The sequence below is a fragment of the Microtus ochrogaster genome, chromosome 19, assembly GCF_000317375.1.
Source record: "Microtus ochrogaster isolate Prairie Vole_2 chromosome 19, MicOch1.0, whole genome shotgun sequence".
In the NCBI taxonomy this organism is placed as follows: domain Eukaryota; kingdom Metazoa; phylum Chordata; class Mammalia; order Rodentia; family Cricetidae; genus Microtus; species Microtus ochrogaster.
In genome coordinates, this window is record NC_022021.1 from 43,299,484 (window position 1) to 43,325,076 (window position 25,593).

Here is a 25,593-nt window from a genome sequence, read left to right on the forward strand (position 1 = left end):
TGAGCAGCTGTGAGCAGAGGTGGACCGTGGGAATTGTGAGCAGCTGTGAGCAGAGGTGGACTGCGGGAATTGTGAGCAGCTGTGAGCAGAGGTGGGCTGGGGTTGGGAATGGACAGCAAGCCTGGCAGGGGTGCTCAGGTCAGGGCTGTGCGCTCCTCTCATTCTTGGTCATGTGGTTCATTTCTGATCCCTTCCTGTCCCATCAACACTGACAGTCACCTGGCCATCATCCTTGCTCACTGGATCCATCTGCATGCTGTCAGTGTGGTCTAACTCAGCTAGTTCTGCTGATTATCCCTCTGAAACACACTTCTTTGACACCTGTCCCTCTGCACATCTGACTAAGTGCTGGAAGGAAGTTTGCATAGTTTTATTTCAGCTTCTGTGTCCCTCCCTGTGAGCACTAATGACCACACACAGTTGAGAATTCAAATATGTCCATACAAATGACTGCAGCATCCACAAGGCAGTTGCACAGCACACCTGAGCATCTGGTCTGTTGCCATCTAGTGAGGCTCTTTGATGGCACAGGCTGGAAATACTCCACTGCATCTGAACTACTGTTCTCCACACAGAACTGCACTCCCCACCTGCCCCCAGCAGAACTGGGGCTGTGGAAGAGACCCTAGAGAGCATGTCTCTACTTAATGACTGTCTCAGAGAATGTGCCCAACACCACACAAAAGTGTAACTTTCACCATGAGGCCCTCAGCTGCTGGACAGAAGTTCACTGAGACATACAGACTTTGGGTCTAGTTTATTTTCAGTGTGTGATGTTTTCATTTGTAAGTTATTTTTAATAGTTTTAATAATAATAGTTTTGTTTGTAAGTTATTTATAATAGTTTTAATAAACAAAAGGAATAAATATTTAAAACCTGAAAAGGATTTAGAATCATAAAAGTATCATCTAAGCTCCAGTCTATTACTTATCTGTAAGATCTCGGAGGGATAGAAGGGGAAGAAGACTTAAAACAACATTTCTGTAGTATTTCCTATATATTCCTTTACTTAAAAACAACAAAGCCCCAGGCCATCAGAAAGCCCAAGCCTGACGATTACCGTCACATTCCAGAGCCTTGAAGGCAGGCGTGGCTTTCCAATGTCGAGAGACGTCGTCTGAAGAGCTAGAGGGAGCAACTCACTACTGCGTTTTAATTTTTATCTTTTAAGACTAAGAAATATTTCAGGAAACATAGCTTGGAAATCTATGCTGTTGTGAGTGGACCACACAGGACGATAGCAGCCATGTTTCCTTTAGCAACGGGTCTTCCAAAAGTGTAAAAACACTGATGTCCCTGTGTCTCAAACAAATACAAAGCAACTTGTCCTTGCGATGTACAAGTCCCACACATTTAGTAAACAGCTCACAGCTATGGAGTCCTGCTAAAGTTTCCGAGTCTCCCACGAGGCTACTGAATCGTTATTAAGCCTCGGTGGCTTTTTCTTTTTGACAAGGGGATCTCAGATTAATGTATTTGTGGAAAAAACACCATCTGGAAAACATGCATACAAACCCTTCAATTTAAGTACAAAAAGACTAGCAAGTCAGGGAACTTTATCACCTAAGTCCAGCCAGCCATCTCTGACTACAGTTGTACCCAGTGGTTGTCAACAAACGAGGCTGGTTCAGGTCTGCCCTCACCCTAAGCTGAAGAACAAGTCAAAAGTACTTATTTTTACTTTTTCCTCAGCTACCTGGCTCAGAAGCAAAACAAAATACCTAGGAGGCCTATACCATCTTTCTGTATGCAAAAGGCAGGCTGTGGTCATCTTTCCTGCCAACTGGTGACCTCTAATGGACACAAATAACAATCCTAAGGTCAAGGCCCTGAAAACATTAAAGCATCCCTTAGATAAAAGCCCAATGTGCACCAAACTGCTAATGGTTTAACCTGACTGTTTCTGTAATGAAAAGGAAATCACTGACTAACGACAAGCTTGTCATTATCGACCACGATGGCAAGTGCACTTGAACTAGTTAGTCATTATTGACCATGATGGCAAGTGCACTTGAACTAGTTAGTCATCTTCTCATCTGAGCACCTGCTGTCAAGGCAAGCCTGGCACACTGCTGTGCACACAGTAAGCGCTGGCTCTTCCAGCAAACTCCGAGGAGGGACAGTTGGCATTCTCATTTAACAGAGGCAGAGGGTTTTGGCAATTTTGTGGTGGTGGCCCCAGAAGTCAGTCTCCCAGCACTTTTCCTAAGCCTTGGTTCTGGCCTCTTCTTGGTCGGCACAGCGGACAGGCAGGTGCTGTCGCTGGCTGGAAGGAGAACTGTGCTCCGCACTGGGACAGTTCAGACTTCTGGGAAGAAACGGCACTGCCAAAGCCAACACCTGAACTGGGTTAGGGCCAGTTAGCAAGCACTCAGGACAAGCGCCTGACACTTCTCTCTTCTGTTCAGGGGCCAGGGTTCCGGCCATCCTAAAAAGCACATGCCATCTGTGAAACAGTTTTCTGCAAGAAGGTTCCACTACCTAATTTCTACCAGTCTCGTGGATTCATATCTCCCAGTGATTATTACTTTATGAACTTGTGAACAAATACTAAAAACCTTATCAAAGAGAGCAATCCTCACAGACCCTTCCATCTCTGCATGGTTTTAGAAACACTCTGGCATCTGAGGACTGGAGGGGTCTGGACTCCAACACAAGTGTTATGTATCACATGCTTTAGTCTTTCTAAACGTTTTAATTATGGGCACTAAATCCCTACTTACTCCCCGAGGTGCAGCACATGCAGATGTTCATCATTGTCCACTGTAAGCTAGAAGCAAGGTTCCAAGAGAAACCCTGAAATGTAGGCTTGACATAGTATATGGTCTTAGACATGACCACGCCATATGACAGGGTGCAAAGTCTATTTGGAAACTGTGGCAGTGTTTTTTGTTTTTTTTTTTTTTTTAAGAAAAAAAAACTGGATTTCCATCTCTAAAAATGATACTTCTACAATCTACGCAAGAACCCAAAGAACATCCAGACAAAAACACATAAAAGCTTATTCACAGGGCTGGAGAGATGGCTCAGTGGCTAAGAGCACTGGCTGTTTTTCCAGAGGACCTGGGCTCAATTTCCAGCACCTACATGGCAGTTCACAACTGCCTGTAACTCCTCTCCCAGGGGATCCAACATCCTCATACATATATACATGCAGGGAAAACCACCAATGTACATAAAACACAAATAATTATAAAATGAAGACTTAGCCACTTCAGCAATGTGTATGCATGTACACACGTGTATGCAAGCACATGTGTGTTTTGCTGGGGACAGACCCAGAGCCTTCCCTATGCTAGGTAGAGAACACCACCAGTGGGCTATACTCCTACCCTTAGGCAAGTGTGTGAAAGATACAATGTATAGTTAGTAGATGTTTTCTTTTGTGAGAAAGGTTTTCACTATGTAGTCCAAATTGTCCTCAAAACTCACCATTTATCTGCAACCTTGCCTTTAACTGGTGACAATCCTCTACCTCAACATGCCAAGCTAAGAGTATTTTCTGTCTTATTAATGGATCCTCCTAAGTCACGTTATGAACAAAATAAATAAAGACAGTAATATAATTTTGCCCTAACTGTGCATGGTCTTGTGGCCTTGGGAGGTGCTGGAATATACAGACCAGGGAAGGTTAACTAAACTGGGGCCTCTACACAGCTATGGGTAAGTTGTCATCCACGGGTGGGGTAAGAATTTCTGGCCGTGCAGTTGCCTTTGGGGTTCCATGCTCTGTAAGTAGTACAAGAAACTCACTGGTTCTCCAAGGTGGAGTTTGATGTGAATCATACTTTGGGCTGTCATTGGTGTCCTATCTAGATAGGAGCCCACATCTGTTTCTATTGCCCCAGGGAAAATGCTTAGACAACAAACACACGACCTCTCAGAGCACAGACGAGAAGGGAAGAGGAAATATAGATGAGAAGAATCTAGAATGGACCAGATTTGCTCAAACATTTAAAAAAGGTTTTCTGATTTTTTCTTTTTTTTCCCCTGACAGGGTTTCACTATGTTGTCTAGACCAGTCTTTATCTCCTGGGCTCAAGTGGTCCTCTTACCCCAGACTCAAGCAGCTAGGACCATTTGTGTACACATGAGCCTGACTTCCTGTCTATGACAGTCTACGATAGTACATCATAAACATGGAAGGAGCTCTTCCAGGAGGTAATTCCAGGAGGATGCTCACACAGGAGGCTGCCAGGAGCAAATGAAGGCTTTTGAGGGAGCAGTCTCCCTGCCTGATGAATATCGGTGTGGCCTCCAGAGAGCAGATATGCAGGGCTATGTGTCTCACTGTTTTGGATAACTGAATCCTGACAATCTAAGAGCTGGGCAAACCAGGCGGGTGAGGCAGAAAACCGAGTGTGAGAGCATCCTGCTCTGGACACCTTCCATGACTGCGAACAGGGCAGCAAACACCATTAGATTTCCATAAAAATGGAAGCGTAGGCTTAAATTACTTGCTGCCAAGAAGTAAGACAATTATTCACCATTTAATGCAAATAAACATTCCATGAGGGCTACCTGACAGGAAACAAGAAACAGAAATGTGGATTACGTGATTGTCAGGAAGGTCTTATTCAAGCTATCAATGCCAAAGGCAAGAGCAGCAGCAGCTAGGAGGCCTGTGCTGGGTAAGCCTGCAACAACAGAGTCCACGCACTCCCATGCCGTCCTTTGAGTGGAATCTACGGCCCAGACCAGCTCCACTTGACCACGCCCCTTCCTACCATTCCACACTGCTTCTGAACAGAAATTATGGGAAATTCACCACTAAGCCAAACTCTCCAGCCATTCCCCTGTGACCCAATATCCTGGGAGCCTGCAATAATCCAGCCAATGCTCCTGCAAGGACTTTCTTCTAGGAGGGCTGCTGGCAGGAAACCATCATCGTTCAGTGTCTACACTGAGAAAGTTCTGCATTTCTTTCTCCTGCACAATAGCGGCTGAAGCTTTTCCATTCCCCCAAACAAAACGTATGGGATCGCTAGCTGGCTCATTATATTCTTGTAGCTTATTCTCAACTGTACTAATCTGTCTTCCCTGATACCTTTCTAAAATGCTGCCCTGGTTTTTTGTTGTTGTTTTTTTTTTGCGCATTTCGCCTCAGCTTACCACCTTGCTTTATATGACAACACTTTCTGTCACCCATCTCCTGAGCTCCAGACAAGTATTTCTGGGTTTTCTATCCTACTATTAACACATCTGTTTTGATTACTTTCTCTGACTTTTAGCTTTGGTGTCACAATTCAAACCTACAGGAAGATCTCCTGTTTTCATTTATAGGTTCAAACCATTACAAGTCAACAAGAAATGGTCCCCTTAGTGGCAATATCTGTTTCTGTGGGATGTTAATAGGAGTATTGGTATGTGATATTCCACCTAATATTCTGTAAATGCTGGTTTAAATACATGAGCTCAGAATATGGATAGATAGATAGATAGATAGATAGATAGATAGATAGATAGATAGATAGATAGATAGATATAGATAGATAGATATAGATATGCTGTTTTCAAATTCAGGTACATTAAGTACTTGGTACCAGACCAGATAGCTGGACCCTGAAGCTCTTCCTTCGCAGTGCCTTCCCCAACCTAGAAAGGTCCAACCATTACTCTCATAAGACCAGGGTCTCAAATTGCCAGGGCAAGAGACCATCCTGCTGCTGCTTCCTCGGGGAGAAGAGCGACCACTGTTAGAAATGGCATTGACTCCTAATTGTGTCACCAAACGAGAGCTAAGGAGTATGAGATGTACTTAATCTATTGACTGTCCTGGCTTGCAAGCATTTTTCAATGATTCAGATAAAGGACAATTTGGGCCTTTCACCTTGTGGTGCTCATTCCCTCACAAGGCCTCTGGGAGGCCACCTCAACCCTCTTTATCCCCTATTTCCCTTCTTCCCCCTGGTTAATAAGAAGAAGAAAAGGTAATAACATACCAGAATGCACATGGCTGAGTCATTTTATATATGTGATCTCCAGAGAACTCAAAATCATCAAAAGAAACTGAGCATGGTAGGTGAGGAGTATAAACCATAGAGCTGTTGTCAGCATTACGACCCCACCAGATTAGCACTGAACCATGTCTACAAGGAGAATCTTCTATCTGTCAAAACACTGTCTGCAGTATGACTCTCCAAAGTCCCAGTCCACCAAACAGAAACCCACTTGACTCTCAGGTGGCTCCCGGAAATCTGACAGCCCTGTCAGATTGTGTCCTGTGCACAGGGACACAATAATGTCAAAAAGGAGTGAGGTCTGACCCCAGGATAACCCCGGAGCTGGGTTCAGGCCAACCTTTAATATGCTAGCACTGCAGATACAGACATCTTCAGCCCCAGGACTTGTACACAGTTTACACTGGTTACGGGGCAAGAGCCTGAGTTAATTACTGTCATTGCTATGTCACGCTTTGCATGCTCCCCCAGTCTGGCGTTCTTCTGCCGCAGGCTGAGGACTCCAACTTACCCTGTTTTCTACCACCAAAGTCGCAAAAAAGATACTGATTATTCAGAAACAGCCATAACAGTCTACTTGACACATTACTAAGCACCTACTATGTACCACTGGTGGCACTCCCTACCTTAGAGAAACAGTAGCCATATTAAAAAAAATAAAATAAAACAGTACTCAAAAGCCAACAAAAGTGAGAGGAAGTGGATATAACCATAATGCTCACCCTAGGTGTCAGCATAGTAGAGTGAGTAGCCAAGAGTCACCTGGGAGCATCAGGCCATAGTCGGAAACCAGAGCCCCCAACCTCACTGGACGGGAACCAGGGCTAGCTAGCTCTCTGCAAAGGGCATGCATGGGCACCCACCTGCTGAACATCCTGCTGGAAGACACAGAGCTGCAGCCTCTGGTGGAGCCGCACCTTGCGGTGCTGCCAGATGTTCTCAAGTTGGCGCTGGTGGTGCAACACCTCGTGGATGACATCTAGGACATGGTGCACAGCCTTGGAGTAGTTAGCGGAGGCCGTGAGGGAATCAGAGCTGCCGGGAGTCAGGGGACGCTGGAGCTTATCAAGGAGAGACTTCCCATCCTGGCTGACCTGTTCACAACACATGGGAGAGATTATTCAGCATACATGCTTTGCCCAGACTGCACACAGATCAGGTGCCCACATACAGCCACATGCAACCATAGGTAAATAAAATGTAAAACCATTCATCAATTATCCAATGACATCAAACACCAAGTTAAACTTCCCATAGCATAAACACAGAGAAACTGCTCTCAATCAGCCCATGTAACACAAGTCAACAAGTCCTAGCTTTGCTAGGGTAACTGTGAACTGAAGCTTAAAGTAAGAATTTTCTCGAGTTATTATGAGCAAATACAACACATCATTACAATACTGATACCAGTAATTAACTACCATCAGATAAAAAGTAAACTTTCTGATGAACCCAAAAAGCAACTCTATTTTACGAAATTGAAACAAAACTAAAAATGCCACTCTATTTGACCTATTAACTTTAAAGAAATAATTCTGATTGGAATGGCACCACAGTGTTATACTGTGGTGTCTAATTATCAAATTACAATTAAATGAAAGCATTTAGGCTATCCACAGAAATCAGCGCGAGTGGATGTGGAAAAGAAAATAAGTAGTATGTGGTTTTCCAATTTGGGATTCTTCAGATTATGAATAATTATGCCAGAGGTAGCACAAAAAAAAAGTCACCTGTTGAGACAACCTGGGGAGTGTGCATGGAACACAGGGACAGGGTACCCCAAGGAACCCTGTTGAGACCTTCCTTCCTGCTCAACACTCCCAAACCCAAACCCACTCGGAGTTCTGTTAAGGGAACTAACAACAGCCTAGATGCCAACTGACTCAGAACACAGTGGACCTTGGAACAGACAGCTCACCCAGGGCCTGCACAGCACAGGGCTGCACCAGAGAGCTCTGGAACCAGCTCTCCTCTGGTTCAACCAGCACTGCAGCTCTGCAACAATGTAACACAGTTGCTTTCCCCAGATCCGCAACAATGTAACACAGTGGCTCTCCAGACCCGCAACAATGTAACACAGTGGCTCTCCAGGCCCACAACAATGTAACACAGTAGCTCTCCAGGCCCGCAACAATGTAACACAGTAGCTCTCCAGACCTGCAACAATGTAGCACAGTGGCTTTCCAGACCCGCAACAATGTAGCACAGTGGCTCTCCAGACCCGCAACAATGTAGCACAGTGGCTCTCCAGGCCTGCAACAATGTAACACAGCATTTTCCAGGCCAGCACCGCTGCCTCTGTGGGAACTGTGGACTGTTCTTATAAAGGTTTGGGAGTCTGCAACTCATTTGACACATCTTTATAGCAAAACTTAAATGACAGTGACCAGATAACAAAGAACCTTGTTAGTGCCAGCTGAAACGAAATGGGGTAAGACCAGCCAGAAGATTCTGCTGCCCTGGAAGCCTCTGGGAGGCAATCTGTGTGCCGCTCTGCATGAAGTGGGGGACGATCTGGGTTTCCTATGACAGACTGGGAGGCGGGGCACTCAGCTAAGAATGGATTGGCACACAGTGAGAAACTGCCCTTTCCCCTTTTGTGTACCACCGCAGTACTGCTGATTGTTCCAGAACATGATGACCATGTTCACAGAGCAAAGGGCACTCACTACCCTTTGAGAGCCACTCAGCACTCAGAACACCACCTCCCCCGTCAATATTCCTTCTCAGGATGCACTTCCCTGATGGACCTATTCTCCAGTGCCATCTTTTGTGGCCGTATGCACATCGGGTTCACATGTGTGGCCAGTCTGAATGCAGAATCTCTTCCAGTGCATATGCAGGTACTTAGGTGTTTATAAACTGAAATATGCTTGATCAATCACCTTTCTATTGTGCCTAGCCAGCATATACACTGCTTATAGACATTTAAATTATACATGGAAGATTAGAGTCCACACGCTTTATTTCAGATGAGTCAGTAGCATTGTTTCCACTATGCCCTAGGGTGTGTCATCTCTTGGGACTCAATAGCTGCTCCAAATTACTGACTTCTCACTGAACTGGTGCTACAAAGAATTCCTAAGCTCCAGCCTGTCTCTTAGTACAATGTAGCAGTGATCTGACCCCGGCAGCAGTAGCTTCAGCAAGAACCCTGAGGCTGGGCCCCCTTCCTCCCCACTGGAAAGGATAGCACAGACCTCCTGAAGCAAGTTGAGCCATGGCAATTCTACAGACCTTTGGAACAATTCTACTTTGGTTAGTTGTCACACATTCGGTGCTTAAAAAGTGTTATTTAAGCACATTAGACAACATCACATCATGTATATTTCAATAACTTTAATCAAAATTTCCATAGTTTTGGAAATATAGTAACAAATGAAAAATGCACTTCAAGTCCTAATAAATACTGTGGCTGTGCCATATGGAAAGATTTTAAGTGGTGCACAATAATCAGAAGAAAATCAGTGATGGAAAGTAGTCACATGAGCGGGAACACAAACAAAACAGAAACAATACATTTTAAATATTTAAAGAAGTAATGTGAAGTTGATGTCGTTCAAGTGAGTGGTGTAGTCTGAATATCATTAATTACAGGGGCAAGTGATGCTTAAGCTGTTTCTAGGAGCCCCTCAGGGGCTCCAGCCCAGCTGTACAAGGCAAAGCATGTGTGGAAAGAAAGACTTCGTTATCAAAGAGCAAGATTTTCCACAGTTGTTTAAAGATCAAACTGGCTCAGTTTCTGGTCTGTTCTTTGTTTCCCTTGGAATATGAGGCCATGGGACCTAATGGGCAATCAAATCATGTTTTATAAAGAACAACATTCTATTAATATGTGAACAAATATGTTTTAATACCGACATGAATTGGGAAAATGCAAGCACTGAAAAGCAAACTGTAACTAAAGAAAAATTTAAACTCACTATATCAAAGGTGTGCATGTTCCTAACAGTTAGGGGGAAATTTGTGTATTTCCCTGGTATACTTCCTGAGTAGTGACTAAGACAGCACATTTTATTATATGGATCCCAGTGAGCAGCCCTAAAAACACACCCCAGAGACCTTCTGGAGCTGGCCTAGCCTAGTTCTATCACTTTGTTCTCTGCATTTCTCAGCAATCCAGATTCTGAACTGAGAGCCCTAAAGGAAGATGTTTCACTTGCTTAAAGAGGACACACCTAGACTTCACTGCTCAAGGCTGTAAGACCAGCAACGAGCCAAAGAGCAAACAAATACTATCCTGAGAAAGGTCAGTGAGGTATTAGGAAACAACAGTCCAGAGACAAGAAAAGAAATGGGCAAAATACACAAAACCACTCATCCTAGCTTAAAACACTGGCCCTGCTTCATAGCTTTGTGAGACTAAAACACCATCTGCAGTGAGTCAGGACTACCAGCATCTTCTCTGATTCTCTCAAAAGTCTGCCATGAGCATGACTTAGCTGATCTTCCCATCCGACTTTGACACACACGGGAGTAACACAGGCATGGACCAACTAAGACAAAGGAAAGCAGGCGCCTGAGGGTTGAAAACATCAGCAGGTTTCCTACAGCTAGAGACAAATGCAGATGTTGTTCTTGAATGAAAAAATAAGTGGAGATGGTGAGACAGAGAAGGAAGCGCCAAGGAGAGGCGGCATCTTCTGGACACCATAGCACACAGGACCCTGTAGCTGTACCCCCAAGGCTCTTGAGAACAAGACAAAGAACTACTTCTCAATTAGTGGCTTCAGAGACATGTGTATGGCAGTCACTCTGCCACTACAGAAACCCAAGAGAGGCCGGGTGGTGGTGGCGCACGCCTTTAATCCCAGCACTCGGGAGGCAGAGGCAGGCGGATCTCTGTGAGTTCGAGACCAGCCTGGTCTACAAGAGCTAGTTCCAGGACAGGCTCCAAAACCATAGAGAAACACTGTCTTGGGGGAAAAAAAGGAACCCAAGAGTGGAAGTTTGTCATCTCTCCTTTAGGTTAGTGCAAGAAGCTGAATTCTTTTTTTTTAATATTTATTTATGTATTTATTATGTATACAATATTCTGTCTGTGTGTATTCCTGCAGGCCAGAAGAGGGCACCAGATCTCATTACAGATGGTTGTGAGCCACCATGTGGTTGCTGGGAATTGAACTCAGGACCTTTGGAAGAGCAGGCAATGCTCTTAACCTCTGAGCCATCTCTCCAGCCCCAAGAAGTTGAATTCTAAAAGTTTGAAAACACTGGTTGGGGTGGGAGGGATGGACAATCACTAAACACATCCGAGCAGTCGGTCTTTCTCATTTTCTGGGAGAGAGAAAATGCAGAGCTGAGGTAGTGAGCAATGGGAGCCTTTGACTTCCTGAGGGTGAGAGGCAAAGAAATAGGAACCAGAAGTCACACTACACATCTGGGAGACAACAGAGACACAAAGTAAACCCAACAGTTGACAAACAAAACACAAGGAAAGCTTCTTGCTGCCCAGTAAGAGATTTTGAGCGCTCAGTGGGGGAGATTGCCAAAAGCCCTGGTGAAATTGGAGTGCAGAACTGGTGTCAGCATGTGTGCCTGTAACAGTTAGGAACAGACACAGAGAGAATTATATGCACATGTGTAAGAGTGCATGTAGAGGAGATGATGGGTGAGTGGTGGGCTGGCTAGGTGGGGGGGGGTGGATGGATGGATGGATGGATGGATGGTGGGTTAGGTGGATACAGCCTGGTTAACAATGACAGTTCTGTACTTTTTAATAATCTAAGCCATAAAAGACAGGAAAAGAGAGGGTCAAGACATATTAATGCAATATTCGACCAGAAAAGTAAAAGACATGAATGGATCTGTGGACAGGATGTCTGTGTGGAGAGAGGGGCGGTGTAGAGAGAGCACGGTTGTGTTCCATGTTAGACACGGGCAGGCCTGGGTCTGGGGAATGTGGGCGCAAGCTGCCATTCTACCACTTTTCAATTGGTTGTAAACTATCTTATAATTTACAGGCAAAGGAACTGTCATTATGTTTTCTGAAAGTTTTTTTCAGTTGAGTACAAGTTGCTGTCTCCCCTGAATTTATAGTTCTGTTGCTAACACATACTTAGGCTAAAAATTCATTTTAGACCTCAGCTTGGGAGGTTCTTTTCTTCCCATCAAATTATTTTGAATTATCAGCACCAGTTTATATTGGAGCAAAACTATGCCACAGGTAATGTATGTACCAAGTCAAGTTGCCCACTTTATAGGATGTGGAGAAGTAATTAGAGATTCCTGTTTTGTAGCTAGGACTGCTGACCTCAGTCAGGTCAGAGTGATTCTGATGTCTGCCATGCATCTTCTCAGTTGTTCCCATAAGCAGAGCATAACCAGCTGTGCTGGGAACAAAGGCTGCCCATGCCTTCTCTGTCTGATAAGGACAGGGTACACAGCTGCCCTGTGCAGGTCCACCACTGTAACCACAGAGCAGTGCTGGAGAAAAGGCCACATAAGGGTAGGTAACTGACTGCTTAGTCGTGAGTATTGCAGGTGAGAACTAGATGCTGCACAGAAATGGTATACTAGGACCCTGATGATCCTCAGCAGTCGATGGGATTAGCAAACCCATAATCCTCATGAGTAAAAGTGCTTTAAGAAATGAAAAAGCCATGCAGTCTTTAGTTGGACTGTACAAAGGACTGCCACTCACATAAGCAGCTCCTAACAAACTGAACAACCAAGTAGCTATGAATGTACAATTAAACTCAGAATTGGGAAAACAAAAAGGAGTACTCAAAAAAGTAAGACACTTGTTGAGCAAAAGGGTGACTAACAGAAAGGAGACTGGACGACACCTGAGCCAAGCATAGCAGCGCTCTGCGGCTCTACTGAACCTGCACACAGACACTAGTCTGCAGGAGACCTGGGCCCAAGGACATGGTGCTGCCAGCTGGTCAGTTCCGTATCTGCATGTCCAGCCCTCTGTGGGGAGCTTTGAATACCTCTGACTGAGGCGTCACAGCAGCCATCAGCACAGAACAGTATAAATGCTTCCTATTAAAGAGAAAGGAGAAAACCCTTTTTCTGGAAAGCAAGCTCGGGTTTCTGCCCACCCCTACTCCTTCGAGTCTCACCATTTCCACAGACCCATCTCTACTGGCTAATTTGATGTCGACGTGGTACAAAGGCTGTCACTGAATGGAGGGAACACCAGTTGAGAAAATGCATCCACAAGAATGAGCGGCAGGTGAGCCTGCCTGTAAGGTGTTTTCTTAATTGGTGATTGATGTGGAAGGACCCAGCTCATTGTCGGCAGTGCCACCCCAAAGCTGGTGGTCCTGGGTTCTATAAGAAAACAGGCTGGGAGAGCCATGAAGGCCAAGCCAGTAAACAGCACTCCTCCATGGCCTTTGTCAACTCCTGCTCTGTTTGAGGTCCTGCTCCGACTTCCTTCAAGGGAAGTAAGTCAAATAAACCCTTTCCTCCTTAAGCTGCTTTCGGTCATGGTGTTTCATCACAGCAATAGTAACCACAACTAAGGTACCACCTATTGCACAGCCAGGTAAACAAGACACAGGTGAGGATGACACTCAACTCAGCAACATGCCAGGAGAGTGATCAATGGGAACATGCAGCCAGTCTGCCTGAGGTCACGCAGCTATCCCGCTCTACCAGCTGACCTGGCACAAGTCATGCCACCTCAATGTCTTGGTGTCCTCAGTACGGTGAGCAGCAAGTCTGTCTAAAATCTGTACCACAGAGCATGGCACAGAAGTGGGCAGCAGCAAAGGAGACAAGGGCGCATCAAGCACAATTTCAATAGAGCCCCTTAAAATTCACAAAGGAAACGTCACACTTGGTGCCTGGTCCTCCATGGTCTCATGTACTCTGTGGATGCTCTGGAATCTGGAGATGAGTCACCAGGAATGGGGGTCTGAAGGGTATGGCCTGGCCCTGGTGAACTCACAAGTCAAAAGAGATGGTTCTCCCCTTCAGTTGTTTCTGCTGGGTATTGTGGTCACAGCTATATGAAAGCAACTAATACTCATGGATGTCTAAGCCAGCAAGCTCTACACATCTGGAAAACAGCGAATGTTTTGGGACCCAGAGCATGCAACTGAAGCAGGCATCCCTTACTATCTAATGAGATTCAGTCACAAAGATTAAACTGATTTTGCCTAGACTATATAGCATGCAAGTGCAGATTTCCCAAATATGGTAGAAACTATTTACTATTTAACAGGTAAAATATAGGCACCCCATTTCCAAACGCCTCAATCCATGTAAAGACTGCTTTCTGGCTACCACAAACTTTACTCCCCACCTTCACCCCGTACCTACCAGAAATCCAAATGCTGGGTGAATAAACTATAGTTTAGCAGGATACAGTTTTTCCTGAGCTGCCCAAGACGTCCATTTACAGCTTTAGAGCTATCCTTTAAACCCATCGATGCCCTGCACTCGAGGTAAAACACACCCTTACCTCAGAATAAGCGAGGGTGATGTGCTCGTAGATCCCCTGGTGATGATGAATGGCGTCTTCCAGGTCCTGCAGCTCGGAGGGAAGGTCTACCTCACCACAGGCCTTACACCATGAATCCACATTGCTCATGTACTTGGAGGTTTAAAAAAAAAAGAAAAAGAAAAGATTATTTCTATCGATCACTAATCATTTAGGTTGAAAGGGAGACACTTCCAATATGATTTTGATACGAGTTGTAGCTGAGGGAGAATGGAAGCAAATAGTAACATGGTTGAATATCACTGGGCGGCTGGTGCAGGCAGCTGCAGTTAACGGAATCGCTGGAGCCAGCTGCTCGTGGAGCCAGAATAGCACTGTCTTGCCTTGTCTGTCTGTTCTTTTGCTTTTCCAGTCCACACTGAAATCCTGCTTCCTGACTTGAACCCCAGCAATGGGGAACATCAAGCCCACTCTTCCCTACTCCCCTCTCTGCCCAGGAGGGCTGAGCAGTAGGGTGGGCTTCACTGGGGGGAGGGGGGTGTTGTCTGCAACTTTACTTTGTCTCTTGCTTGCTTACAGGAAAACCAAGTCTCTCAAACTATTCAGCTCAGGCCGGGAAGGTCAAGGCTGCCTAATCCGGGCTTTCAGGAGAAACTTCAGGAGGTGGAAACTGGTAGGGAAGTCTAGGATGCTCAGCTTGGAATGTTGACCCGGGTTCCCATACTACCTCACTCCCCCATCACCTCCAGAGCTCATCAATAGTGATAACTCACTAGCAAATCTCCTGGGGAGAGGCTATCAGAATCCTTCACAGTGGAGTGAAGAAGAAAGCACAGAAAGCCCAATTAAAGACCAAATCGATGGCAATAGCTGATGGGTTTAACCTCTCCGAGGCCAGTCCCTCACAGTCTATGCTCAGCAGGGAAGGCAGAGGACAGGAAAGGCAGTGTATAATTCTCAAGTACAAGGAGAACAGTCTTCATGTGCTGTGGGATAATGCTCTTGTACACTGTAAAGATTTATCACTCATATTGGTTTAATAAAACACTGACTGACCAGTAGTCAGGCAGGAAGTATAGGCAGGGCAACCAGACTAGGAGAATTCTGGGATGAAGAAAAAGGCAGACACACAGTCACCAGTCAGACACAGAGGAAACAAGGTGAGAATGCCTCACTGAGAAAAGATACCAAAACATGTGGCTAAACATAAAAAAGAATTATGGGTTAATTTAAGTTGTAAGAGCTAGTTAATAATAAGCCTGAGATAATAGGCCAAGCAATTTATAATTAATATAAGCCTCTGTGTGTTTCTTTGGGACTGAACAGCTGTGGGTCTAGGAGGGACAGAAACTTCTGTCTACATTCACGTCACTCACAGTATACAGGAGCTTCAGACAGACAAGTCACCCATGTAGCTACTGCTCATGAAAACCTCTGTACATGCAAACCTCAGAGTCTGAAGACATGGCAGTGTCAGCAGACAACCTGTGGTTTCTGGTGGCTTCAAGCATCCCTCCACCACCGTGAGTCCCACTGATCTCCATCAACACCTCTATGGAGTCTACTAGCACTCTCGAGGCAATAGGAGTCATCATGAGATTACTCCAGACCTCTCCTCCCACGCATACTACTCCGGCGCATTCTAAGTGTTTCTTGGGTAGCTTGTTCTATAAACGTCAATCAGGGCAGGTCAGATGCTGCTGAGTAATCTCCAGTGCTGCTTCACTTTCTCTTCCTCCATTCGTGCACTTAATACCAATTAATAAGTCATTGTAAACCCTTTTTACAAATATGAATTGGCTGGAGTTAGCCACCTTTATTAGTAAGTCATCAGGTCCAAGTCAGCAATTAATTAGCTCATAGACAACAGCCACTGCCAAGCACCCCAACACAGACTTACAATGTACTAAGAAGAAGTAAGATGCTTTTTACAGAACATGCATTAATTAGATGCTGCACTAGTTCACAATTTAATGGGGAGCAGTGTCAGAGGCCACTGTATCAATTCTCTATGCATTCACCTCCAATTTTTGAAGCAACTAAAATCAGAACAGGACTCGATGTACCCAGCATAGATTCCTGAAATAACAAAATACTTAAGCTGTTTTCCAAGAAAAACTTCCAAGATCGATTCAAAGATAGTTTGAAAATGGCTCTTCAAGAATGGACATGCAGAGGAAGCCAGCTCAACTTGAGCTATGACCTTCTCATGGCAGTGGGTCAAATTCCTCCTCACGAGACATAACCCCTTCAGGGAAGAAACAAGATCCATGTACGTGAAGTATGGCGAAGAAGTACTACACCTTTAGGCAAAGAACCTAAACACTCCCATCCAATCACCAGTTCTTCCTGGCCCCTCTTCTGTAGAAGGCTCCCAGCAGCCTGCTGGCTTGATGACCTAATTTTTAAAAGTTCTTTTTTTATGTAAAACCTGATGCCGTGTTTCAGTTTCTGTGTACCTCAGGCACAGGCCATAATCCATAGCAGGATGCACAGGCCAGGCAGGACCCCCAGCACAGCGGACAGGAGCAAGCAGGCCAGGCCAGGATCCTCAAGAACAGGGAAAGAGGAGTGAGTAGGCCAGGCCAGGACCCCCAGCACAGGGAAAGGCAGAGCGCTTCTAACACTGAAGAAAACTTGATTTTAAGATTTTTTTTTCCTTCAAAATTTATTTATTATGTGCTTTGGTGTTTTGTCTGTATATGTCTGTGTAAGGGTGCTAGATTCCCGTGGAACTAGAGTTATAGTTATGAGCTGCATGTGGGTGCTAGGAATTGAACCCTGGTCTTCTGGAAGAGCAGCTAATGCTCTTAACAGTAGCTGCTGAGATTCATCTTGCTTGAGCCAGCCACAAATGTCTTTTTAAAAAACTGTTGTTGAACAGAAGATGAAAAGGAGTGTAAGTAGGATAACTTCGCAAAATTGAGTCGAATGGGTGAGGGAGAAATGACTGACACAGTTTCAAAATGAGACCTTGAATAATTACTTAGCAGACTAATTTACTCTAAGCATGAACCTCAGGGTTAAGGTCCTCCTGGAAATTTATTTCCTAACCAGCCTCCTCCCTCAATCTCCCCTCCCCTACCTCCTGAGGCCTCTGCCTAGCACAGGTGGTGGAGGAGACAGATTAAAACGTCCTAGATTGAATGATCTGATTATTACTCAGAAGCAATTGTTCCTACTTGGAAAAACCAAGTGGTTGAAAAGGAGACCAACACACTCGAGCACAAACCTCGGAGTTTCTCCCTGTGTCTCATCTCACTTTGTTTTCATTTCTAGATAATAACTGAATTCTGTAATAATAGTCTACTTTTCATTTCTCCTCTGGCCATGGGAGTCACGGGGCATGTGAGCACTTCCAGACACATACCATGAATCTAGCTCAGAGGCTCCAATACAGAAACCTGGGGAAAACAGTTTAGTAAGCTTGGTATGAACCAAACATGCCAGTGATCACTCTGCATGCCACCAGCCTACTTCTTAATATACTTTGTTTCCAAACAGCTTTTACCCTACATCCTTCCCATCCCATGAGAATACTGTTATTATCGCAAGCCAAGAATTAAGGTGAGACCTTGAAGAAAGGCATTCGCAAAGAAGGTTTACTTAAAAAATAAAGTTAGTACAGGACTGTTCCATATTCTTTGTTCCTTCAAAGGGATACTGAAGTGACAGTCTATTCTTTTTTCATTATTTAACTCAGACACATGCCCAAATAACCCAAATGTATATTCCACAAGAGGACAATCATGTAGAAATCATTCTTTGTTTTATACATTGGTATGTGTGCATTTGTGTGTTGAGGAGTGTGTATATTCAGGTGTGTGTGTCTGTGTTATGTATGTGTTCAGGTATGTGTGTTCAGGTGTATGTGTTCATTCAGAGGGGCGTGTATATGTGTGTGTGTTCAGGGGTGTGTGTGTGTTTGTATTCAGGTATGGGGCCCAAGTGTGACAGTGTGGGCTCCTTGTTGTGGTACTTGCTTTCTGGGGCTCCTGTTGCTCAAACTTGCATCCGTTAGGCTGGCTAGCCTGCAGGCTGATGAGGATCCCCATCTCTTGTCTCACCATCGGAGTTGTGGGATTACAGATATGCACTAATGCATCCAGCTTCATATGAATGCTGGGGATCGAACTCAAGTCCTCATTGTTAGGTGGTGAGTGTTTTAACCACTGAGCCATCTCCCCAGCCTAATAAAAACACACATCATTTTAATAATAAACGTTTCCTTTTTATATGTTAATGAAAAGTGTAGTTTTATGTGAATATTACTGTAAGGGCGGAAGAGCTATTCTGATGAGGACTGGTTCAAGTCACAGACCTCCACGCAAGGTCTAGGCTTAGGAACATGCGCAAACCCTGCTCAACAAGCTGTCTGGACAGTTACACCCCTGGCTCCATTTATTCCACAAGGCTAAGAGACAAAATGATCATCAGCCTTATTTCATTTTGTTAAGAGCTGTGCAAATATCCAAGGACGACAAAACCACGGGTAGCTAATTCATTTTTGACTGTTAGAGCACAGAAAGCCATTAGTCACAGTTGAAACAAGGCTCACGCCACATAAGCTGGCTCAGCACTCAGTGCAGCGGCAATGGAAACATCTGCCTGTGGTCTAACCACACAGTTGCTGGCCACATGTGCTGTGACCTACGGACAGAATGAAATAGTTAATTCTCCTTTAATTCATGTTTATTTTTTATTACGATTCTATTACTAATTTTATTTAACCGTAAGTGGCTTCAGCAGCCACAAGTGATGACAGGCTAGCACATGGGACAAAAAGCTCTAAAACTTGGGGATTTGAAAAGACAGTAAAATCCAAGACAGTAAAAATTAAAAAATCATTTTAATTTGTTGCTTAAAAATATAATTACAAAAATACTTGTTATGGCCGGGCGGTGGTGGCGCACGCCTTTAATCCCAGCACTCGGAGGCAGAGGCAGGCGGATCTCTGTGAGTTCGAGACCAGCCTGGTCTACAGAGCTAGTTCCAGGACAGGCTCCAAAGCCACAGAGAAACCCTGTCTCAAAAAACCAAAAAAAAAAAAAAAAAAAAAAAAAATACTTGCTATGAAATCTTCCTGACACAAAGGGACTGCCCAGAGAACATGTCACATGACCTAAGCTAAGTAAAGTCAGGTCCCTAGACAGAACCTACCATAAAGTCATAACACTGGAGGCCCGTCTTCCTGTCTACTACAAATTGACCCTCTGAGTCCTGACCACCAGCAGAGCTAAGGAGATGAGAGAACGGTGGGGACGTCTTTGGAAACCGTGCATCTGACTTATAAAGGCGCTGGCAGACACCAGAGCCGGGACGCCAAGCAGCTCCTTGTGGCACGCACCCTCAGAGAAGCCTTCTTTCATCAGCAGGACAGTTCCTGGGTCACATGTATGAGCACTGTGTCCCCTAATCACATCTAAGTTCCTCAATGAAAATTCTGGGTGAGATTCAAAGAGGTGGTTATGATGAAAGTCTAAGTCATGGAGTCCACTTTTCTGCCCCTCTCTAGATGTGCTGTAGCTTAAGGCAAAGAGCAGGCGGAGCCCACCTACTCCTCTCCTGCCCACCTAACTTGGTGTAGTTTCCCATGTTGTAAGAGTTCCTTGGGTGTTTCTTCTCTTCGGTGAGGGGGAAAGGAAACACTGGCAAAGGCCCCCTACTGCTCCTCCTGCACTGGGTGTTTGCGCACAGGACTCACCAAGGTCAGAACACACGCAGTGCCCATTCTTTCCCCGTCCCTCCCTAAGCTCAGCCATGCCTCTTCTCTACGAGTGCCGAGACCTGGAGCACTGTGAAGCTCAATCAGGACTCCATGAGTTTCTTAGTGGCATGTCTTCCAGCATAGTCCCCTTCAAATCTATAAATTACAGCTGTTCATTTCACCCCAATACCTTGGGCTCCTTCAACTTTGCCGCACATCTGAAATGTTTAGTAGTGGAACATGGATGAGGAGATGTTCCCACGACACGCACTGTTCTAGATTATTTCTAAGCAAATGAGAACAGCAACTGGTGTTCTGGGTTTACTCACAGGTCTGAATCCCTCCATATGGACTACAGACGGTCTCCCACGACTGCAAGCCAGATGTCCTGCTCCTTGTCATGGGATAGTATTTCAACTGTGCAAACATGTGTCACATTGTTTATGCTGGATTTATTTAATGGTGTCAGGATGTATTACACTTGTTGCATTTGTTTAATGATGTAAAAACGAGTTGCATTTGTTTCACCTTGCCTGCCTACAGCACCTGACTGATTGAATAAAAAGCCTAACAGCCAATAGCTCAGCAGAAGAGGGATAGATGAGGCTGCTGGGGAGAGAGAATAAACAGGAGGAGAAATCTAGGGTTAAAAGGAGAAAGAAGTTGAGAGGAAGAGGCGAGAACAAGAGACACGCCTGGGGCAAGAAGCCGGGCAGCTGACAGCCAGCTAGACATAGAGACAGCAAGAAAGTAAGAAAAGGCAAAAAGTCCCAAGGCAAGAGATGGATAAAGAGAAACAAGCTAATTTACATTAAAAGAGCTAGCTAGAAATGAGCATAAGCCAAAGCTTTGCATTCAAAACTAATAATACCTCTCCATGTCATGATGTGGGAGCTGGTGGGTAGCCTAAGTGAGAAAGCCTGGTACAGCTCCTAGTGTCTCCACATACATTTCTGGAGCCTCCCATCCCCACCAACAAACTCAGCAGATCTTGGCCTAGTGGGCTGCTACCATCATAGCACAGCTGTTAGAGATGACAGGTAAAATATACAGCTGTCTTTCTCTAGCAACAATGTCAGATGTTCAAGTCCATCTGCTCTGTACCTGTGGAGCGGAGGTAGTTATGGGGTCATGGAAGATTGCTACTTTAACCCACACTCCTTGTGTGGGTTTGTTTGTCCTTGGTCATAGAAATGGTTAAGTGCGCAGTTAGTAAGGCATCCAACAGTGTAATCTGACGGCCTCACTCATCGCTTTCATGTGATGCCATTAAGATTTTTTTCCTGTTTATATTCCACTAGTTTCTTTCCTTGCTTCACACTTTAAAGGTTTCTAGTGTTGAGATCATTGCTAATTACCATCTTGTGCAACACAAGACTGCCTTGCTGAAATCCTGGGCAAGCTGGGACCTCTGCTTAGTTTTATTGACAACTGCTTTGAGACAGAAAGAAACTTTGCCCTTCTCAGAACCAGCATGCCAATCCTTACAAACACAGTCGTCTCCCTTCAGAAGAGAGAAAAGCTGCACTGGCCTTCTTCCTTTGAAATAAGTCACCACCCACCATCTGGCAGTCTTCACAGTGAAGGCTCCCGGCACTGTATGTCAGGGACCCATGCAAAGGTGTTTCGCCGATAGCATCCTCCCTGCAATTATGTCAGCCACAAGCCATCTCTCACTTTCTGCCGCCTTCCCTCCCTGGGGTCTTTTCAGACAGGCGGACCTGAGCTGAGGTGGTGGGATCCGTAAACCTTCTCTTTAACAAGAGTGTCAAACAGCTCCTCAGCCCATGAAACCAAGGTGAGGTCAGGATCTAACAACACATAGTCAAGACGTGCAAACTGCCTGCCCAAAAGCCATTCCCACACAGCCCTTGCTGGCACGGCTTTCCTATGGCTGCAGAAGGCCAAAAGGGTGGACCTATCCTTTCCCATCTTTGCAGCGGGGCACCAGTAAGCCTCCCAATCCTGGACAAAGAAGTGAATGGGAAGGCAAGAACACCCACTGCCACCTCTGCCAAGAAGAGACACTGCCAATTGAGAGAGTAAGTGTGAAGCCAGGTGTACCTCTTAGAGCCATTGCAGCAGGCCCAGCCCGCTGCAGAGATGCACAGCACCTCCAGAGCACCCTCGCACAAGCTAGTTAGAGGCAGTCTACAGCTTGCAGTATTCCCATGCAGATAATACAGAGAATAGAAGGAGTGATGAGGATGGGGAGGAGGCGGCGAAGGAGTAGAGAGAAGATGGGGAGAAAGAAGAGCAGCTGCCGCTTGCTATTATAGATCAAACACCACTAGTGAGAAAACCTGGAATCTGAAACGTCAGAGCTTTACAAAACCGCCTTCTCAAACAAGGATTTCAGAGCATTTTGGATTTTACAAGTAAGAATGTTCAACCATACACTCTTTAGCCGAACGCCGACCCCTGACCAATTTCCCACGTATTTCAGGTAAGAGACACACACAGGGCAGAGACAGGTGACTGTTTTCATGCTCTGAAACAATCCTCCCAAGCAAGTTTGTGGGGTTTTGTTTTGTTATTTTACAAAGGAAAGGGGAAACAACAACAGCAACAACAAAACCCTGAAAAACAAAGGCGAAGTCGGGCACTGAGGACACACCTGCACAAGAGGTATGGGAGTGGGGGGTCCGGCCAGTGTGAAGCTCTGTGACACAGCAAGCCCCAGGCCAGCCTGAACTATACAAAGACCCCCTACCTCATATGCAAAATGAATCGTGAGCAAACAAAACAAATGTAGAGTTCAAAGCGCAAGTGCCTAAATTTGCGGGGCACCAAACAAGCCAGCAAGGATTGCAGCTCAAGGCTGAGAACAGCAGCGCTCACAGCAAATCTTGTCTGAAGACCACCAAGACTCAGTTACACAAGAAGACTAGAGGGAGGCATGCTCTGGCTCTTGCTCTGGGGGCTGGGGGTTATAGACACTGACCTTTTCAGCCTTCTGGTGAAAGATGGAGGACATGTCCAACAAGGTGCTGCGCTCGTCCAAGGCTGCCGCAAATGCCTTCCACTCCTGCTCCAACTGATTCGCAATCTGCTTAATCTGCTGAGAGGCGTAGTGGCCCGACTCCACCAAGCGGTTGGCCACAGACATTATGCGGTTTATATTTACATACACGTTCTGCAGAGGAGGCATAGGGAGAGGTTCACTGAAGGATGCAGATAGGAGAGTCCTTCCTAAGCCAGGGAGCTTTTGTGGACAGCCAATTAACAGTTCCCTAGTTCTGAAGCACAATCACCTGACATCCTACGTCAATTGTCTTACTCTCTGGATTTCCATAAACCCTGAGTTGGATTCCAAATTCTTTTTTTAAAGCTGTAAAATTATCAATCAACTCACCGAAAGGCATAACTGTTAGCCACAGAACAATCAAACACACAAGGGGTACACACAAATATACCATTATTGCTCATTTCTTGGCTTCTAACCCTGCCCAGGATCCAGAGGGCAGGGTCGCTGACAAAGGATCACAAAGACCTGAAGGAACCCAACTAGAGCCCAGAATTGAAAAAGATGTACTCAGCAACCAAAGGCTGTCTTGTGTGAAGAAGCTCTCCTTTCTGGATAAACCTTGAGCCATGATTTGTGCCAACAGACACCCTCCTCAAAGGGCTCCACTTCCTCCCTGGAGTGTGAAGTCAGGCACAGCAGGAACCATGCTGCACTGAGGAAGGAAGGTTCTTCTGCTCTGCTGAAATCCCACCCGAGTCTATCAGCTGACAGAAAACATGAGTATACAGGATTTTAAAAACAAAACAAACTTGCTTTTTCCTTTTTGCAAAGCAAGACTTCACAGCGCGTATCTTTCTGCTTCCACTCCTCTTTCAATTTCCTGTTTCAATCAAGGATGGGGAAATGTGGAGTGGAGGCCCACAATCAACAAATCCCAGGTCATCCACGTGTTTTTACTTTTATGACATTGCCCTGTTCCTGGATCCTGCTGCTTACTCTTCGGCAGTCTGCCCAATCCCTTCTGTTGCATCCTTCTCTGCCTTCCCACCCCCGTGAGCCCACGTGGCCAGCTCTTCTTCCCTGCCATAGGTCCCGAGTCCTAGCCCTAACCTACACAATTCTCTCCTTTGGTCTTTCCTTGCACACTTTTGTTGATCCTTTCTACTGTCACCTGACTGGAACCTGGTGGAGCTGCTTTTATATGGGATGGACAGGCCAGGCAAATCCATCCCATATTCCTTTCCTAGAGACTCAGACCTTGCAGTCAAAAGTAGCAGCAGAGGCAGAAGGCACTTCACTTCAGTATGGCAGGTGAACATATACTTCCTGGCTTGTGTGGGTTCATTAATGCTTTAACCAGCTTCCTTTAAATTAAAATCAATGTGCTAGGGACTTGGGATGTCTCCCGAAGACTCATATGTTGAGCGTGTGCTAAGCTTTGTCTCAGCTGATGGTACTCCTAGGAGATGGGTCTAGCGACAGGGAGCAGGTATGCCTCTGAAGGCTCTGCTGGGACCCTGGCTCCCATGAGACAATGCTGATCCTCACACACTTCCTGTCTTAGAATTGTCAGTGTCAGAAATAGCAGACAAGCAAGTATGGGCTGAAAGCTCTGAAATTGAGGCACGTATCTCCTCTGCTCTAGGCTGTGGGACTCGGGTACTCTGTCACCATGGGGAAACCGAGCCCGTATCTCCTCTGCTCTAGGCCGTGGGACTCGGGTACTCTGTCACCATGGGGAAACCGAGCCCGTATCTCCTCTGCTCTAGGCCGTGGGACTCGGGTGCTCTGTCACCATGGGAGAGATGCAGGTGCAACACCTTCCATTTCCATGTATGTTCCTCCTTCTGCCCCTCAACACCCCTTAAAGTGGCTGGATTTGCTAGTGCCGCTTTCTCTGATCCTTAGGAGAAAAGGCTACTGCACGCAGTGTCGGGAGAGTGCACGCCAGGCGCTCAGTTAGAACTTCAGAATAAGAGAAGAGCAGTCCCCTAAAACGGTCCCCCTGGGGAAGCATGGATGGAGATCATCCGCAGACCCAGTTACACAGTCCTTCGTCAATTTCATTTCCTGAGCTGACTACACCAGCCTTTGTGCTTCCCATTCCCCACGACTCCATCATTTTCAGTACAACCAGGAGCCTGGTGGCCACACAGCCCTACAGAGCCCCTGCCATGTGGTCCTGGGCCATCCCAACTACAAGTACCTATGCCTTGACTTGATCCTGAAGTTTGTATGGTATGGTAGAATGAGCGTTATTCCTGGTATTCCCTCACAGGGTTCTTTAGAGACAGCCTGCCTATGTACTTGTAGGTAGTCCTTTCTTCTTTAAGGTTCCTCAGAACTCTGACAGTAGTAAGGACTGGAAGCTAGTGGCCTCGTCTGGCATGCATGATGGCTGATCACTGGTGGAGGGGTCAGAATGAGGGGCAAGGAAAGCTCAAGGAAGCTCCCGAACTGCTGTCACCAGCACAGTACGAAGTGATCACATCCTAACTGAAGCTTAATTGAGAAAGGCAACACAAACATACTGCAGAAAAGAAAAAAAATGTTTACATCTAA

General features: G+C 45.6%; 1 protein-coding gene across 2 annotated transcripts in view; it reads right to left on the reverse strand.

The window, feature by feature from the left end:
• Trio (trio Rho guanine nucleotide exchange factor) overlaps positions 1-25,593 on the reverse strand; it is a 287,626-nt gene that overhangs the window by 143,327 nt on the left and 118,706 nt on the right. For both annotated transcript variants that reach the window (XM_026783734.1, XM_005356663.3), the window contains exons 7-9: positions 23,008-23,199; positions 14,378-14,509; positions 6,825-7,055 (exon numbers count right to left, since the gene is read on the reverse strand). In XM_026783734.1, the coding sequence (XP_026639535.1) occupies positions 6,825-7,055; positions 14,378-14,509; positions 23,008-23,199 (555 nt within the window). The remainder of the gene's footprint in view (positions 1-6,824; positions 7,056-14,377; positions 14,510-23,007; positions 23,200-25,593) is intronic.